The 17,067-nt window shown below is 47.0% G+C and overlaps 1 protein-coding gene across 1 annotated transcript in view; it reads right to left on the bottom strand.

Moving 5' to 3' along the window:
* Nucleotides 1–17,067, bottom strand: part of PPT2 (palmitoyl-protein thioesterase 2) — a 48,448-nt gene that overhangs the window by 5,105 nt on the left and 26,276 nt on the right. The window contains exons 2-7 of the mRNA XM_083426860.1: nucleotides 14,353–14,525; nucleotides 8,859–9,012; nucleotides 8,046–8,141; nucleotides 6,260–6,367; nucleotides 3,649–3,732; nucleotides 1,589–1,673 (exon numbers count right to left, since the gene is read on the bottom strand). Of these exons, the coding sequence (XP_083282986.1) occupies nucleotides 1,589–1,673; nucleotides 3,649–3,732; nucleotides 6,260–6,367; nucleotides 8,046–8,141; nucleotides 8,859–9,012; nucleotides 14,353–14,514 (689 nt within the window). The 5' untranslated portion in view covers nucleotides 14,515–14,525. The remainder of the gene's footprint in view (nucleotides 1–1,588; nucleotides 1,674–3,648; nucleotides 3,733–6,259; nucleotides 6,368–8,045; nucleotides 8,142–8,858; nucleotides 9,013–14,352; nucleotides 14,526–17,067) is intronic.

Here is a 17,067-nt window from a genome sequence, read left to right as displayed (position 1 = left end):
CAGAGAGGCACTGTGGCAGTGCTGAATTTATCTCTCTCACACACACAAATATTTATACCTAACAAAGGAAGCTCCCCCATATACTGAATCAGACCATTGGGTTCATTTAACTCAGTATTGTCGACACTGCCTGGGATCCGAGAAAGGTGTTTCTCTCAGCCCTGCATGGAAATCCTGGGGCTTGACTGTTTTATTCCAAAGCACAGGCTCTGCTAGTGAGCTACAAACCTGCTCTACCTACTCCCAAGGCAGCTTATCTGAAATACAACAAAGCAAGCAATGAAAGTTAGCGTACAAGACAAAATCAACATCTTTCTGTATGCAACAACAGCAGCGAGAACGTTGGTAGCTAGTCACTGGAAAGGAAATTATATCCCAACAAATGGGGAATAGTTAAGTAAACTATGTGAGTACTGGGAGTTAGCAAAACTGACGGATTTAATAAGGCATAAATCAAAAATCAGAATTCAGAAACAATGGGAATGCTTAAACGAATATCTATACAAGCAGGGCTCAAATACGAAAGTTTGGTTGTGCCTAGACTAACCTTGTGAAGAATATAGAGAACATAAAGATTTGACTGATTATGAAAGAATCTAAAGAAAGGAAATGATTGAAGAATAGATGTGAAGGCGAGCGAGATAACTAAGAGACGTGCGGTGAATGCAGTGGAAGTCTTTTATAATATTTTAACTAAGATTTATATATTGTAATGTTTGAAGCATGACTTTGGTAATACTATTGGTTATGAAAAGTATTTTCTTTTTTCAGTTTGCATTTTGGAAAACATGTATATAAATGTGTTTACAGTGTTATGTATTGCTTTTTGTTTCATTTTCTTTTCTTGTAAAATTCAATAAAAATTAAGAAAAAAAGAGAAAAAAGAAAGTTAGGATACAATACTGGGGGGGGGGGGGGCAGAACCAGCAGCAATAGACAGCCCTATCTCACTTCAGAAACAGGGATTTTCCAAAGCTGGCCCTCCAACAAAGATCTCAGCAGTGAGACAAGTTCGTAATCTGGGCTGTGTGCTCTGATTCACGAGCCTAAAAGCCTTATGGCCTTATTGGCAAGTCCAAATGGCGTCTCTGCATTGATAACATACGGGTGGGGTAGGGGGAAGAGTGACAAAAGCCTTATCCTCATTTATTATCAGTTTATTATCCTGCTCTACTGTTGGGGCATAAATAGGCGAATGAGTCAGCAGGCAGGCTGGAGACAAATCAAAACAGCAGCGGCACCGAGAGTTTTCACTCTTACACATGCGGGAAACTAGAAAGGATCCTTCAACACAGGGTTACAAAGACTAGGACTAGCCGCCTGAGAAACAGTTTCTATCCAAATGCGATTTTGGTTTTAGATGCAGTGTAAGAAGTCTCTATGGGGGTATATTGTATTTAAAAATGGGGGTATCAGAGTTTTTAGGGGGCTAACCAGGTTGGGATAGCAGGCTTGTTGGTTTCTGAATGTCTTATGCAGATTTTTCCAATTTTGTTGTTCTGTATGGGACAATGACAGTAAAGATTATCGTATTGTATCGTATCTCAACCTGGGTGAGAGGGTCTTCTCGCGGCTTCCAAAAGCTCACCTGGACTGCCATGGCGTGATTACACCGTCATCCGGACCCCCAATCAGAACCATCTTTCGGATCCGCAGGAAGTTTCTCTTCCAGGCTGTATTGCGGGAGGGAGAGAGAGACACAAGATTCAGAAATGTGGTCACAAAAGTCACTATGGAGACTCTTCTCCTATGTCCCATGTTCTCCTCCTTCCTCTGCCCCTGACAGAGAACAACCAATCTCTCCTCACTCTGAATTCTCTGAGATGTGAAAGGAAGTTGGACCTGAGTTAATCTACATAATTTGCTCCTGTTAGAGGTAGTGATGGCCAGCAACTTAAATTTTATTATGGCCTCACAAATTGGTGTGGGAAGGTGGGGACAGAAACAAATGAGAAACTGAAAGAACACAAAACTGATAGATGTGCCCATTTCCTACTGATCTCACAGCCCTTTGCTGTTTAGAAGTCTTAAGGCAAACTGCAGTAAAAAAAAGAGGAATAAGCTGTGATGACCTGTTTTCTGGCTCTGCTCCCGTACTTTTAGTTCGTTCAAATATTTGTCGCCTGCCTTTCTTCCTATGAGGACCCGCAAGACAGCTTGAAGTATAAAAACTTGATAGAAGGTAATTAAAATAAAGCAAAACGGGGGGGGGGGGGGTTGAGGTGGAAATACCCAGTGAAAAGTCATAAAACAGAACACACACACAGCACAGTCAGCAAGCAGTCTGTGGCAGGAGTCCAGGATCCAACTGCATCCGTTCCAAAAAGGATTGGCAAAACAAAACACAGAAAGGTTTTTTTTACAAGCCTTTCTATAGCTGCCACAGCTGAACCGGCCTGGCAAACCTTTCTGGAGAATTCCAGCAGCCTGACATATAAACTTTTAGCAAGCAAGGATTTCCCCACACCACCCCCACATTTTAACTCTCCATTTTGGGAAAAGTTTAACTTGAGGCAGCGGCATTCGAGCAAACAAAAGAACGGTCCATCTTCAAAACGTTGTGCTCGGTTACCAGATGTTGTGGGCCAATAACTTGTTAAATTTCTGTGTCAGGATGCTGGCAAGGCCTTTTTTTTTTTAATTAATAAAACAGAGCTACCCTATTCAACTTGAGACTTGGCCTGGTTGTAACACCTCAGAGGCAGTAAAAGACTATGAGGACCACAAGGGTTAAGGGCAGGACACGGGAGGCAGCCATGTTTACTCTTCATGAATCAACTGGAATTGGGGGGGTGTCAGTTGTTGTTGTTGTTGTTGTTGTTGTTGTTAAAGCACAACACTCTTGCAGGTGAAGGAGAAGAGCCAGGCACTCTATCATGGTAGACACTTTTCTCTCAACTCAGCACTGACATTGGAAGCGAATCAGACCAGGGAGGAAAATGTTTGAGATAGGAATTGGAGAGACACCTGAACAAACAAACATTGGCATCCACCGACATGACTAGTTTGGCCCTAAGAGGATAATTTGTAAATCTAGGAAGCCCCCGTTTCAATTTTCTCTTCAGTCGTTGCTTCGCTGTGGGTGTGTATTTAGCAATGGAGTTCTCTCTCCACCTCAGGAAGGAACTTATGAGTACTATAAACATATGTTTAAAGAAGGTTGGAAAACGTTTATAGAATATAGGGAGGCAAATTGTGTTTATTTGAAAACGTGGGCAGCATTAAGATAAACTCAACAGTGTAAATAGGTTTTGATGGATGTAATAATGGAATACTGACTGGTTTAGTTTATATAAAATATGCAGGGATTTATGTTTTGGAAAACAAACCATGGAAAGAGAAGAAAGGAAGTCACTGGTGTTTTAAGGTTGTTTGAACGAATTTTCTAAAATGTAAAACAGAAAATGGAATAAAAATTATAGAAGAAAAAAAAGGAAATTACGAGGAAGACTGCCTGAGAGACCTAGCTGACCAAAGATTAGCAATGCAGACCTACGTCGCCCAGGGCTGTGGGGCTGTATGGACAGGGCTGCCAGGATAAGACAAGCATCAGCTGCAAGTGTGGATGTGGGCTAGGCCCGCCAAGTGGGACTAGCCTACCACTCCCCCTTTTACATTGGGAACTGAGGAGCAACGCCACTTTATTACCTGTTGCGTTGGGATGGAGCCTCTCGTCGTTCAACAGAGCCAGGAAGTTGCTGTTGTTGAGGTAAAGATCCCGATGGTGTGGATCTGAAAAAGGCAGAGAAATCTGCTTTATACACTGGCCTTTACCCACAGAACCCAGGAGACAGGCTCCAACTCCTCCCCCCCCCCTTATTTTAATATATAAATATAAATAACATTTTAAAAACCAGTCTCTTTTTTGGGGGGGTGGGGAACAACAGCTTTAGATTTGAACATAGCCCTGGAACTTATTTTTATGGGCAGGTTTTATCTCTGGAACAAGCGTAGCAGTAGCAAGAAGCTGTGACTGACTCAAGAGAATGCGCAGAGTGCATTTCCCTGCAACGGAATAATTTTTATTTACTTTGTCTATCTCCCACCTCCTTTTCCAAAGAGCTCAAGGTCCTTTCCCCTGCTCTTTTAATTCCCACAACAACCCCGTGAGGCAAGTTAGGCTGAGAGGCAGTGAGAGGCCCAAGGCCACTCAGTGAGAGCTTCATGTCTGAGTAGAGATTTGAACTCTGGTCCTAGTCTGACAGGGGACGCGGGTGGCGCTGTGGGTTAAACCACAGAGCCTAGGACTTGCCGAGCAGAAGGTCGGCAGTTCGAATCCCCGCAACGGGGCGAGCTCCCATTGCTCGGTCCCTGCTCCTGCCAACCTAGCAGTTTGAAAGCACGTCAAAGTGCAAGTAGATAAATAGGTACCGCTCCAGCGGGAAGGTAAACGGCGTTTCTGTGCACTGCTCTGGTTCGCCAGAAGCGGCTTAGTCATGCACCACTGTACTGAGGTACGACAAATGAGTCCTTGTTCGCTCCTGCAACTGAGACTACTAAGAGCCAGAAGAAGAAAGCAAATGCCAGATTATCAGCTACAACCATCTTCAAAGTGTCGCGAGACTCTGTTGTTGTTACTGCAACAGAATAAGATAATTTACTATGGCATATGTTGCACACTTCATCAGAACTGCGGGAAATCTCATAGCTGCCGATGACTCGCACAAGTGAGCCAAGCCACATACTATTTGAGGTCACTGGTTTTTCTGGTCTGGAGGGCAATGCCTTTATGACACTTTATGACATCTAAATAAGAGCATAAACATGAGCAATGACCATCTATGGAGTTTAAGCAATCTCAATATCCTGCTTCCTGGTCGTGGCAAATTTCCGGTGTTCCAAAAGACAGGATGATGGATGGGAAATCCACAATGGAGCCATCAGAGCTAGTCCCTAAGGGTTTTAAAAGTATTAGCTGGGACATCTCTGCTTCTTATCTGTCCTCAGCCACAAATGGTCCTTGCAAGCTGCTCTCTCTCTCTCTCTCATCCTCAAGGATACTGATTTGAAATATGGGAATGATAACCTGGCCTACCTGACAGGGCCATTGTAAGCACTGCCAAAATAATAAGGAACCTCCTCTTATGAGGAACGGCTAAGGGAGCTGGTCATGTTTAGCCTGGAGAAGAGGAGGTTAAGGGGTGATATGATAGCCATGTTCAAATATATAAAAGGATGTCACATAGAGGAGGGAGAAAGGTTGTTTTCTGCTGCTCCAGAGAAGCGGACACGGAGCAATGGATCCAAACTACAAGAAAGAAGATTCCACCTAAACATTAGGAAGAACTTCCTGACAGTAAGAGCTGTTCGACAGTGGAATTTGCTGCCAAGGAGTGTGGTGGAGTCTCCTTCTTTGGAGGTCTTTAAGCAGAGGCTTGACAACCATATGTCAGGAGTGCTCTGATGGTGTTTCCTGCTTGGCAGGGGGTTGGACTCGATGGCCCTTGTGGTCTCTTCCAACTCTATGATTCTAATGTAAGCAAATGCTGTTTTGGCAACTCAAATTGTCAAATAACAGGTGGTGGTGGAGGAACAGGGATAGCTGTGGATTCTTCGTGGGCTGTGTTTTCTCAGATTCTCCCATATTGATAATCGTCACCATCCTCATATAAATAATCACTGAGGTCCCAACTCTCATGCATGGCATATTACATGTATGCAATTTACATTCTTGTAGATTGGGTACGTAAATGAGAGCTACTGGGAAGCCTCAAAACCCCGGGGCTGCCGGGATAGCTCAGTTGGTAGAACATTTCCATTTCCTGGGTCCAGTATATCTTAAGGAGTGTCTACACCTCCATCTTTCTGCCCGGACACTGAGGTCCAGCGCCAAGGCCCTTCTGGCGGTTCCCTCGCCGCGAGAAGCCAAGTTACAGGGAACTAGGCAGAGGGCCTTCTCGCTAGCGGCACCCACCCTGTGGAACGCCCTCCCACCAGATGTCAAAGAGAACAACAACTACCAGATTTTTAGAAGACACCTGTTTAGGGAAGCTTTTAATGTTTGATGCATTACTGTATTTTAATATTTTGTTGGAAGCCGCCCAGAGTGGCTGCGGAGACCTGGCCAGATGGGCAGGGTATAACTAATAAATTATTATTATTGTTATTAACATGAGACTCATGGGTTTGATCCCCACATTGGGCAAAAGATTTCTGCATTGCAGCGGGTTGGACTAGATGACCCTCATGGTCCCTTCCAACACTACAGTTCTATGATCTGTGATATCAGTAGTAGCAATAATAGCAGCAGCAATCTCACCATTCCAGTAGTTACAGATTGAGAAATCCTGGCCCAGCTGCGTGTAGCATAAACGGTACAGGTTGGATTTCATGTGCTCTGGGAACAGCCACTTCAAGTACTTAGTGTCTGAAATGACAAAAGGAATCAAAGGAGAGTGAGCACAGACTTTGCTTCCCCCTCTGTGGTTCTTTCTTTCTTTCTTTCTTTCTTTCTTTCTTTCTTTCTTTCTGATTGATTGCTTACCATGAGGCACACCTAAGTGAATTTACAAGATAATGAAGAAACAGTTACATATACAGTGGTACCTCGGGTTACATACTCTTCAGGTTACATCCTCCTCTAACCCAGAAATAGCACTTCAGGTTAAGAACTTTGCTTCAGGATGAGAACAGAAAAAAGTGTTCCCCCATCGCAGCGGCAGCAGGAGGCCCCATTAGCTAAAGTGGTGCTTCAGGTTAAGAACAGTTTCAGGTTAAGAACGGACCTCCGGAACAAATTAAGTACTTAACCCGAGGTACCACTGTACAGTGGACGCTCGGGTTGCGAACGTGATCCTTGTGGGAGGCACATTCGCAACCCGCAGTGTTTGCAACCCGCAGCGCCGTGTCTGCGCACACACGGGTTGCGATTCGGTGCTTCTGCGCATGCGCAACCGCCGAAACCCGGAAGTAACCCGTTCCGGTACTTCTAGGTTTTGGCATGTGCATAACCCGAAAAAATGCAACCTGAAGTATCTGTAACCCGAGGTATGACTGTATATATATAAAAAACAGTGGAAACAATGGCATATATAAAATCACTTTTTTTAAAAAAAATTATACTTTTATATAGAGAGGAGTGAGAGAGAAAAGGATCCAGCAGCACTCAAGCTTGCTCTTGTTGTTGAGTTGGAATCTCCCTTCTTGTAACTTGGATTCCATTGGTTCAAGTCCTATTCTCCACAGAAAGGAGAAAACATGCTTCTTCCCTCCTCCATGTTGACAGCCTATGATATTTGAAGATGGCTATCATATCTCCTCTCAGTCTTCTCTTTCCCAGGCCAAACATACCCAGCTCCTTCAACCGTTTCTCATAAGGCATGGTTTCCATGCCCTTGATCATCTTAGTCGCCCTCATCTGCGCATGTTCCAGCTTATATAATAATAATAATAATTTATTATTTATACCCCGCCCATCTGGCTGGGTTTCCCCAGCCACTCTGGATGGCTTCCAACAGAACACTAAAGTACAATAATCTGTTAAACATTAAAAGCTTCCCTAAACAGGGCTGCCTTCAGATGTCTTCTAAAAGTCTGGTAGTTGTTGTTCTCTTTGACATCTGGTGGGAGGGTGTTCCACAGGAAGGGCGCCACTACCGAAAAGGCCCTCTGCCTGGTTCCCTGTAACTTGGCTTCTCGCAGTGAGAGAACTGCCAGAAGGCCCTCAGAGCTGGACCTCAGCGTCCGGGTAGAACGATGGGGGTGGAGACGCTCCTTCAGGTATACTGGACCGAGGCCGTTTAGGGCTTTAAAGGTCAGCACCAACACTTTGAATTGTGCTTGGAAACATACTGGGAGCCAATGTAGGTCTTTCAAGACCGGTGTTATGTGGTCTCGGCGGCCGCTCCCAGTCACCAGTCTGGCTGCCGCATTCTGGATTGTAGTTTCCGGGTCACCTTCAAAGGTAGCCCCACATAGAGCGCATTGCAGTAGTCCAAGCGGAAGATAACCAGCTTGTCAACACCCTTCCTAAATTGTGGTGCCCTGAATTGGGACACAGTATTCCAGGTGTGGAATCACTGGCTTGCCCTTGCCCCACGACTTACCCCCATATTGCCCCATCTGTGGGGAAGAGAGAGAGATGAAGGTGTCCACGTTGTGGTCGGGCGTCGTGGAGAGGAGAGCGCGGCAGATGAGTCCTCCTGGAAGACAGAGGAAGGGGGGTCATATTTTAGAGGAAGAAGAACCCTAGTCCTGTATGATGTCAACCTTGTTCCACATTGCTCCATTTCTTTAAAAAAAATATTACAGGAAACACACACACACACCCCAAAGTGGTGGTCACTGCTCAGTCTTGTGGTGTTTGTTTACAGGTAAGAAGGAAGATCTTATGAAGGCCCTAAAATACAATGTACTGTACAGTGGTACCTCGGGTTACATACGCTTCAGGTTACAGACTCCGCTAACCCAGAAATATTACCTCAGGTTAAGAACTTTGCTTCAGGATGAGAACAGAAATCGTGCTCCGGCAACGTGGCAGCAGCATGAGGCCTCATTAGCTAAAGTGGTGCTTCAGGTTAAGAACAGTTTCAGGTTAAGAACGGACCTCCGGAACGAATTAAGTACTTAACCCAAGGTACCACTGTATTTTTCCGTGTATAAGACGAGGTTGTTTTACAGGGGCATGTTATACACGGAAAAAACATGGTGTTTCCCAGAGTAATCAGAAAATGATAATCTCTGCATAACACTGAGAAAAATTTGTCTCTCAAACCCAGGACAATGGGTGTAACACCAGCAGCTGGATGGAGCGATGGTCCAATTCTGTATAAGGCAGAGGTCCCTGTGTTCCTGTGACCAGACAAGGGGCCATTGGCTAGACCCAGAAAGAGCTTCTGAAATCCTCAGCTCACACATACCTTGGGAGTAGCAGATGAGGTGGACTCCATCAACAGCATTCTGCATGATGGGGTAAATGGCTTGCCGGAAACCTTCCACTTGCATCCAAAGAGGCTTCAAGCTCTCGGTGTGGTCAAACAGATCAATGACTGTGACGTTGGTACCCGGGTGGGTCTGCAAGGAAGCAGCGGGAACAGAGAGATGGAGGAAGAGAGGGAAGGGAGAAGAGATTTTAAAAGGGCTGAAAGCTCAACCTCTCTTGAGCACCCAAGGCTTAAGGTGAGCTGCTGCTGCTGCCCCACCGAAAATACGCTTCTTAAAAAGTAAATATTAACTTCAGCTTTTGCAACACTGCTTTTCATGGCTAGCACTCGCGGCTCACATCATGCCAAGGCTATCTCCACACATGCATAGGAACTACTGTTCTGCTAAGTCATGGCTCCCCACCCGCCACGGCTGCAAAGAATTCTGGGAGCTGTAGTTTGTTTCGGGAGCAGAAAGTAGTTGTTGTTGTTTAGTCGTTTAGTCGTTTAGTCGTGTCCGACTCTTCGTGACCCCATGGACCAGAGCACGCCAGGCACTCCTGTCTTCCACTGCCACCCGCAGTTTGGTCAGACTCATGCTGGTAGCTTCGAGAACCTCTGTCCAACCATCTCGTCGTCTGTCGTCCCCTTCTCCTTGTGCTCTCCATCTTTCCCAGCATCAGGGTCTTTTCCAGGGAGTCTTCTCTTCTCATGAGGTGGCCAAAGTATTGGAGCCTCAGCTTCACGATCTGTCCTTCCAGTGAGCACTCAGGGCTGATTTCCTTCAGAATGGATGCGTTTGATCTTCTTGCAGTCCATGGGACTCTCAAGAGTCTCCTCCAGCACCATATTTCAAAAGCATCAATTCTTCGGCGATCAGCCTTCTTGATGGTTCAGCTCTTGTTAGTAGATTCCTTTCCCCCCCAAACAGAACTATAGTTCCCAGAGCAGTTCAGCAATCTATCCCCTTTTCCCAGGGAACTCTGGGAATAGGAAACAATTCAGGAACGGAAATGAACAAATAAATTAAGAGCAGGATTAGGTAGAAAAAAGCACAGGCAGCGTGAGTTTGTCTGCCCGTGCTATGATGCCCAATCCTCTTGCCTAGTTTAATCGTGCCTTATATCGCTGGCAGAACCCTCACATTTTATAGGGAATTGGCAGCCGCAAAGCAGAGTCCTGCTGCCATTACTGCCTAGCTGTGCCCCAAGACTCCACAAGGCCGTGCCCACATGTGGCATTGTGCAACAGCCGCTGCAAAGTCCAAAGTTATCAATGCATTCTTAAGGACTAGAAACATGTGCATTAAAACAGTGGTGTAGCATGGGTTGCCAGTGCCCGGGGCTGCACGTAGGGGGTGGGAGGGAAATGGACGTAGAATGCATGCATGTAATAGTATCCACGTAACTCAGGAGATCAAAGCTGCAGAGATAAGAAATGAAAGAGTCGTTCCATTGTCTGGAGAAGTCGCTTCCTGGTTCGCATGTGGATGCTGGTTTCAACGGAGCCCGGCGACGGAAGCGTGCAGCTGTATTGAGGCAGCACTGGGTGTTGAAATTTTGCACCCTTTACAATTTTGCAAGGGACACGGGTGGCGCTGTGGGTTAAACCACAGAGCCTAGGGCTTGCTGAGCAGAAGGTCGGCGGTTCGAATCCCCGCGACGGGATGAGCTTCCGTTGCTCGGTCCCTGCTCCTGCCAACCTAGCAGTTTGAAAGCACATCAAAAGTGCAAGTAGATAAATAGGTACCGCTCTGGCAGGAAGGTAAACGGCGTTTCCGTGCGCTGCTCTGGTTCGCAAGAAGCGGCTTAGACCTGCTGGCCACATGACCCGGAAGCTGTACACTGGCTCCCTTGGCCAATAAAGCGAGATGAGCACCGCAACCCCAGTCGGCTACAACTGGATCTAATGGTCAGGGGTCCCTTTACCTAACAATTTTGCATCTGGGGCAACCACCCCTAAGCTATGCCACTACATAAAAACAAACAAGCAAACATTTGGGAAACTGCGTCCCATTCTGCATGTGCACGGTGCAATGCCACGTACAGACTGAGAGAGTCCTGCGAATGCTTTATCTGACTGGTGACAAGGGGCCGGTTAAGAACTCTCCTAGCCTTATGGTGGTGACAGCAGCCACGAAATTAAGAGACGCCTGCTTCTTGGGAGGAAAGCAATGACAAACCTAGACAGCATTTTAAAAAGTAGAGACATCACCTTGCCAACAAAGGTCCGTATAGTAAAAGCTATGGTTTTCCCAGTAGTGATGTATGGAAGTGAGAGCTGGACCATAAAGAAGGCTCATCGCCGAAGAATTGACACTTTTGAATTATGGTGCTGGAGGAAACTCTTGAGAGTCCCATGGACTGCAAGAAGATCAAACCTATCTATTCTTAAGGAAATCAGCCCTGAGTGCTCACTGGAAGGACAGATCCTGAAGCTGAGGCTCCAATACTTTGGCCACCTCATGAGAAGAGAAGACTCCCTGGAAAAGACCCTGATGTTGGGAAAGATGGAGGGCACAAGGAGAAGGGGACGACAGAGGACGAGATGGTTGGACAGTGTCCTCGAAGCTACAAACATGAACCTGACCAAACTGCGGGTGGCAGTGGAAGACAGGAGTGCCTGGCGTGCTCTGGTCCATGGGGTCACGAAGAGTCGGACACGACTGAATGACTAAACAACAACAACAACAGCCTTATGGTTCCATTTCTGCAAACGAATCTGAGACAAGCAAGCACTCAGGAGTTGCCAGAACTCCACGCTTCCTCTTTCACTACCCAGGTAACTTGCCGTTCCAGCCTAACCAGTGTATCCCAGTGCAGACATCAGCCTGCCATACAGGGATCTTTGCAAGGGCTCCACCTGTGATGGCTCTGAGTCACACAGGGCCTGGAGGAGTAAATTACAACCCATCCCTGCCTCTTATTAGGAGAGATGTTTACACAATTATCCCTCCCGTATTAACACTGAGAAAAAGAGAGGTGGGGTGAAATCAGGGAAGAGGGCAAAGCATAAAGCCAGTTGGGTGTAGCCGCTATCTCAAGGGTGGGGAATCTTTGGCCCTCCAGATGTTATTGTACTGCAACATCTGGAGGGCTAAATGTTCCCTAACCAGGGTGCGCATGTCAGGCTAGGATAGGGGAGGACCCAGTGTGGTGTAGTGGTTAAGAGTGGTAGACTCGTAATCTGGTGAACCGGGTTCGCGTCTCCGCTCCTCCACATGCAGCTGCTGGGTGACCTTGGGCCAGTCACACTTCTCTGGAGTCTCTCAGCCCCACTCACCTCACAGAGTGTTTGTTGTGGGGGAGGAAGGGAAAGGAGATTGTTAGCCGCTTTGAGACTCCTTAGGGTAGTGATAAAGCGGGGTATCAAATCCCAACTCCTCCTCCTCCTGTTTTGCCTTAAAACTTAACGGTGTGACTTTGAGCTAGTCGTTCTCTCTCTCTCAGCATGGAATACCTCGTAGGGTTGTTGTTCTGAGGCATGGAATCACCTTTGTTGTTGTTTAGTCATTTAGTCGGGTCCGACTCTTCGTGACCCCATGGACCAGAGCATGCCAGGCACTCCTGTCTTCCACTGCCTCCCGCAGTTTGGTCAAACTCATGCTGGTAGCTTTGAGAACACTGTCCAACCATCTCATCCTCTGTCGTCCCCTTCTCCTTGTGCCCTCCATCTTTCCCAGCATCAGGGTCTTTTCCAGGGAGTCTTCTCTTCTCATGAGGTGGCCAAAGTATTGGAGCCTCAACTTCAGGATCTGTCCTTCCAGTGAGCACTCAGGGCTGATTTCCTTCAGAATGGAGAGGCTGGATCTTCTTGCAGTCCATGGGACTCTCAAGAGTCTCCTCCAGCACCATAATTTAAAAACATAAATTCTTCGGCAATCAGCCTTCTTTGTGGTCCAGCTCTCACTTCCATACATCACTACTGGGAAAACCATAGCTTTAACTATACGGACCTTTTTCGGCAAGGTGATGTCTCTGCTTTTTCAGATGCTGTCTAGGTTTGTCATTGCTTTTTCCCCAAGAAGGCGTCTTTTAATTTTGTGACTGCTGTCACCATCTGCAGTGATCATGGAGCCCAATAAAGTAAAATCTCCACCCCAAAGATCCTTGGGGCAAAGGATAGTACTCCCCCAGGAGTACTGTGTCTAGTTCTGGGCCCTACAGTTTCAGAAGGATACTGACATGCCAGGAGGTGCACAGAGAAGGGTGACCAAGACTATCAAGGGCATGGAAACCATGCCTTATGAGGAACGGTCGAAGGATCTGGGTATGTTTAGCCTGGTAAAGATGAGACAGAGGAGATATGATGGCCATCTTCAAATATCTTAAGGGCTGCCGCATGGAAGATGGAGCAAGCTTGTTTTCTCCTGCTCTGGAGGGTGGGACCCGAACCAATGGCTTCAAGTGAAAAGAAAGGAGATTCCGATTCAACATCAGGAAGAACTTCTGGTGGTAAGAGACATTCAACAGTGGAGCAGATTCCCCCAAGAGAATCTGCTTCTTGGGTGGTTTTTCAGCAGAAGTTGCATGGATTCTTGTCATGGATGTTTTAGCAATGATTCCTGCATTGCAGCCGGGGTTGGACTGGATGACCCTCAGGCCCCTTGCCTCCCTATGATTCTACGATAAAAGCCTAAACAAGATAAATAAATAAAATGAAGATCTGGGACTGAGCAAGGAAGAAGGGTGGCACCAGGGCCTGGAAGCTCCTGTTCCTTTCCTCCCTTCCTCTTGTGAAATTACACAGGTCTTCCGCTAGTAAGAGCAAAAAATAAATAAAATAAATACCCTTTGTCTGTCTGCCCTGCAGCAGATGAGTGGCATACCGTATTTTTTGCTCTATAAGACTCACTTTTTCCCTCCTAAAAAGTAAGGGGAAATATGTGTGCGTCTTATGGGGCGAATGCAGGCTGCACAGCTATCCCAGAAGCCAGAACAGCAAGAGGGATTGCTGCTTTCACCGTGCAGCGATCCCTCTTGCTGTTCTAGCTTCTGAGATTCAGAATTTTTTTTTTCTTGTTTTCCTCCTCCAAAAACTAGGTGCGTCTTGTGGTCTGGTGCGTCTTATAGAGCGAAAAATACGGTATATGGTATGCATCAGAGTCACAAGAGAGGTTTGATGCACCCTGCAGGTATGCTTCGCTTAAAGAACTGAGGATTCGTTTGCCAAATCCCAAACTGAGAGCCCTTTTGAGAAATCAAAGATCAAAGAAAGCATCCAGCTTCGCGACAGGCCCATTAGTTTTAGTGATATGGGTGTCCGGCGTTTCCGTGAGCTGCTCTGGTTCACCAGAAGCGGCTTAGTCATGCTGGCCACATGACCCGGAAGCTGTCTGCGGACAAATGGCGGCTCCCAGATGAGTGCTGTAACCCCAGCGTGGTCCACGACTGGACCTAATGTTCAGGGGTACCTTTACCTTTTAAGATACATGAACTGTTCTATTCCCACTTCCCACATTCATGCCAGGAATTCTGGTCCTCAGCCTCACCTCATTGATGAACACCAACAGCTGCCGGAAGTCGGAAGGGCTGTCAAACAGGCCGTGGACCACAATGATGGGTTTGTAAGAGGCAGTGAGTGTGAACAGGAGGAAAAGGAACAGGATACATAATGGAGCAAGTAGCCCAATATAGGCTTGGTGCTGCCGCATGATCCCACCAGCTAGACAAGAGAGAAAGAGAGAGATGAGGGTTAGGGTTAATGGGACCTCCCTGTGCAATTTAATAATAATAATAATAATAAATTTTATTTATATCCTGCCCTCCCCAGCCAAAGCCGGGCTCAGGGTGGCTAACAACAATAAAACAGTACAAAAGTACAGCACAAACAACACTCTAAAATCATTCATTAAAAAAATAATTAAATTCAAGCCACTGGCCACCATTAGGCCAGAGCTCCGCGAAGATTGCCGAGGGAGGGAGTCAGGCTGTGCCCTGGCCAAAGGCCTGGTGGACAGCTCTGTCTTGCAGGCCCTGCGGAAAGATGTCAAGTCCCGCAGGGCCCTAGTCTCTTGTGACAAGAGTGTTCCACCAGATCGGAGCCACAGCCGAAAAAGCCCTGGCTCTAGTTGAGGCCAGCCTAACTTCTCTGTGGCCTGGGACCTTCAAGATGTTTTTATTTGAAGACCGTAAGTTTCTCTGTGGGGCAAACCAGGAGAGGCGGTCCCGTAGGTACGAGGGTCCTAGGCCGTATAGGGCTTTAAAGGTTAAAACCAGCACCTTAAACCTGATCCTGTACTCCACCGGGAGCCAGTGCAGCTGGTATAGTACCGGATGAATGTGATCTCGCAGCGAAGACCCCATAAGGAGTCTCACCGCAGCATTCTGCACCTGCTGGAGTTTCTGGGTCAGTCTCAAGGGCAGCCCCACGTAGAGCGAGCCCACGTAGAGCGAGTTACAATAATCCAGTCTGGAGGTGACCGTTGCGTGGATCACAGTGGCTAGGTCAGGGCGAGAGAGGTAAGGAGCCAACTGCTTAGCTTGGCGGAGATGAAAAAATGCCGCCTTTGTTGTAGCTGCAATCTGCGCCTCCATGGAAAGGGAGGTGTCGAAGATTACACCCAAACTCTTAACGGACAGTGCTGGCACTAATTGCGCCCCCGCAAGAGATGGGAGTTGCCCCCCCAATCCCATATCGTCCCGTCCCAGCCAAAGGACCTCTGTCTTCAAAGGATTTAGCTTCAACCGGCTCCCACGTAACCATCCAGCCACAGCTTCCAAACATCTGGTCAGTGTGTCTGGGGCCGATTGAGGATGGCCATCCATCTACAGATAGAGTTGGGTGTCATCGGCTTACTGATGGCAACCCAGCCCAAAACTCCGGACAAGCTGGGCGAGGGGGCACATAAAGATGTTAAAAAGCATCGGGGAGAGTATCGCACCCTGAGGTACTCCACACACCAAGGAGTGGCGCGATGACAATTCCCCCCCAAGCGCCATCCTCTGTCTCCGACCAGAGAGAAACGAGCGCAGTCATTGAAGGACTGTGCCCTGGATCCCCACGTTGGCAAGGCGGTGGTCCAGAAGTTCGTGATTGACCATGTCGAAAGCTGCTGACAGATCTAGACAGATCCTTCTTCTGCCTAACCTTCCTTGTCTCCTTACTTGATCCTCCGTTGTGGAACCCAGACTGACCTCCAGGACCCCTCACGTTCTCCTCCTCCCTTTGCAGCCAAGAGGAGGATTTCTGCCAAGCCAAGATGATTTTCACAGAATCCAACCTTCATCCTGGGTTGCCCTGCGGAGGACCTTAAGGTCCACAAATGACAACACTTTGAAGGTCCCGAGCCGCAAGGTGGTTAGTTTGGTCTCAACTAGGGCCAGGGCCTTTTCAGTACTGGCCCCGACTCAGTGGAATGCTCTGTCACAAGAGACCAGGGCCCTGTGGGACTTGACATCTTTCCGCAGGGCCTGCAAGACAGAGCTGTTCCGCCTGGCCTTTGGTTTGGACCCAGTTTGACCCTTATGTTTCCCTCCCCTTATGGTTCTGATTTATGGGCTACTACTAAAAAGAGGCTGCATTTTAAATTGTATTTTAACCCATATTTTAATTAACTTTTTTATTTCTTTTTTCCCTTTCCTATTATGTTTTATTGTAATTTTATTGGTGTTAGTGGCCCTGAGCCCGGTTCTGGCCGGGGAGGGCGGGGTATAAATAATAAAATATTATTATTATTATTATTATTATTATTATTATTATTAAGAACCAGGAATACAGTGGTACCTCGGGTTAAGTACTTAATTCGTTCCGGAGGTCTGTTCTTAACCTGAAACTGTTCTTAACCTGAAGCACCACTTTAGCTAATGGGGCTTCCTGCTGCCACTGCGCAGCTGGAGCATGATTTCTGTTCTCATCCTGAAGCAAAGTTCTTAACCTGAAGCACTATTTCTGGGTTAGCGGAGTCTGTAACCTTAAGCGTATGCAACCTGAAGCATATGTAACCTGAGTTACCACTGTACTGGTTTGCAACAAACTGCAATCGGTTGCTTAACAAGCCCAACTTCAAACCAGGGTTTATGAAGCCAGGTTGTTCAAACTGACTAGTGGATTAGTAAACCTGGTTTGCCCGTAAAGCTAAGGCGAGATTCAGCGAAATCCAATATAATCTTAGCACAAGCCATATGGGAGCTGGAGATGGCAGCACACAAGCCCGATGCTTCTTTGCTCACGACTGATAGAGGCTCAGCTGCATAGTAGTAAACTG

This window comes from Podarcis tiliguerta, assembly GCF_965153285.1.
Source record: "Podarcis tiliguerta genome assembly, chromosome: 2".
Classification (NCBI taxonomy): Eukaryota; Metazoa; Chordata; class Lepidosauria; order Squamata; family Lacertidae; genus Podarcis; species Podarcis tiliguerta.
Note: the sequence above shows the minus strand (reverse complement) of the source record. Positions and strands in the feature narration are given on the sequence as shown.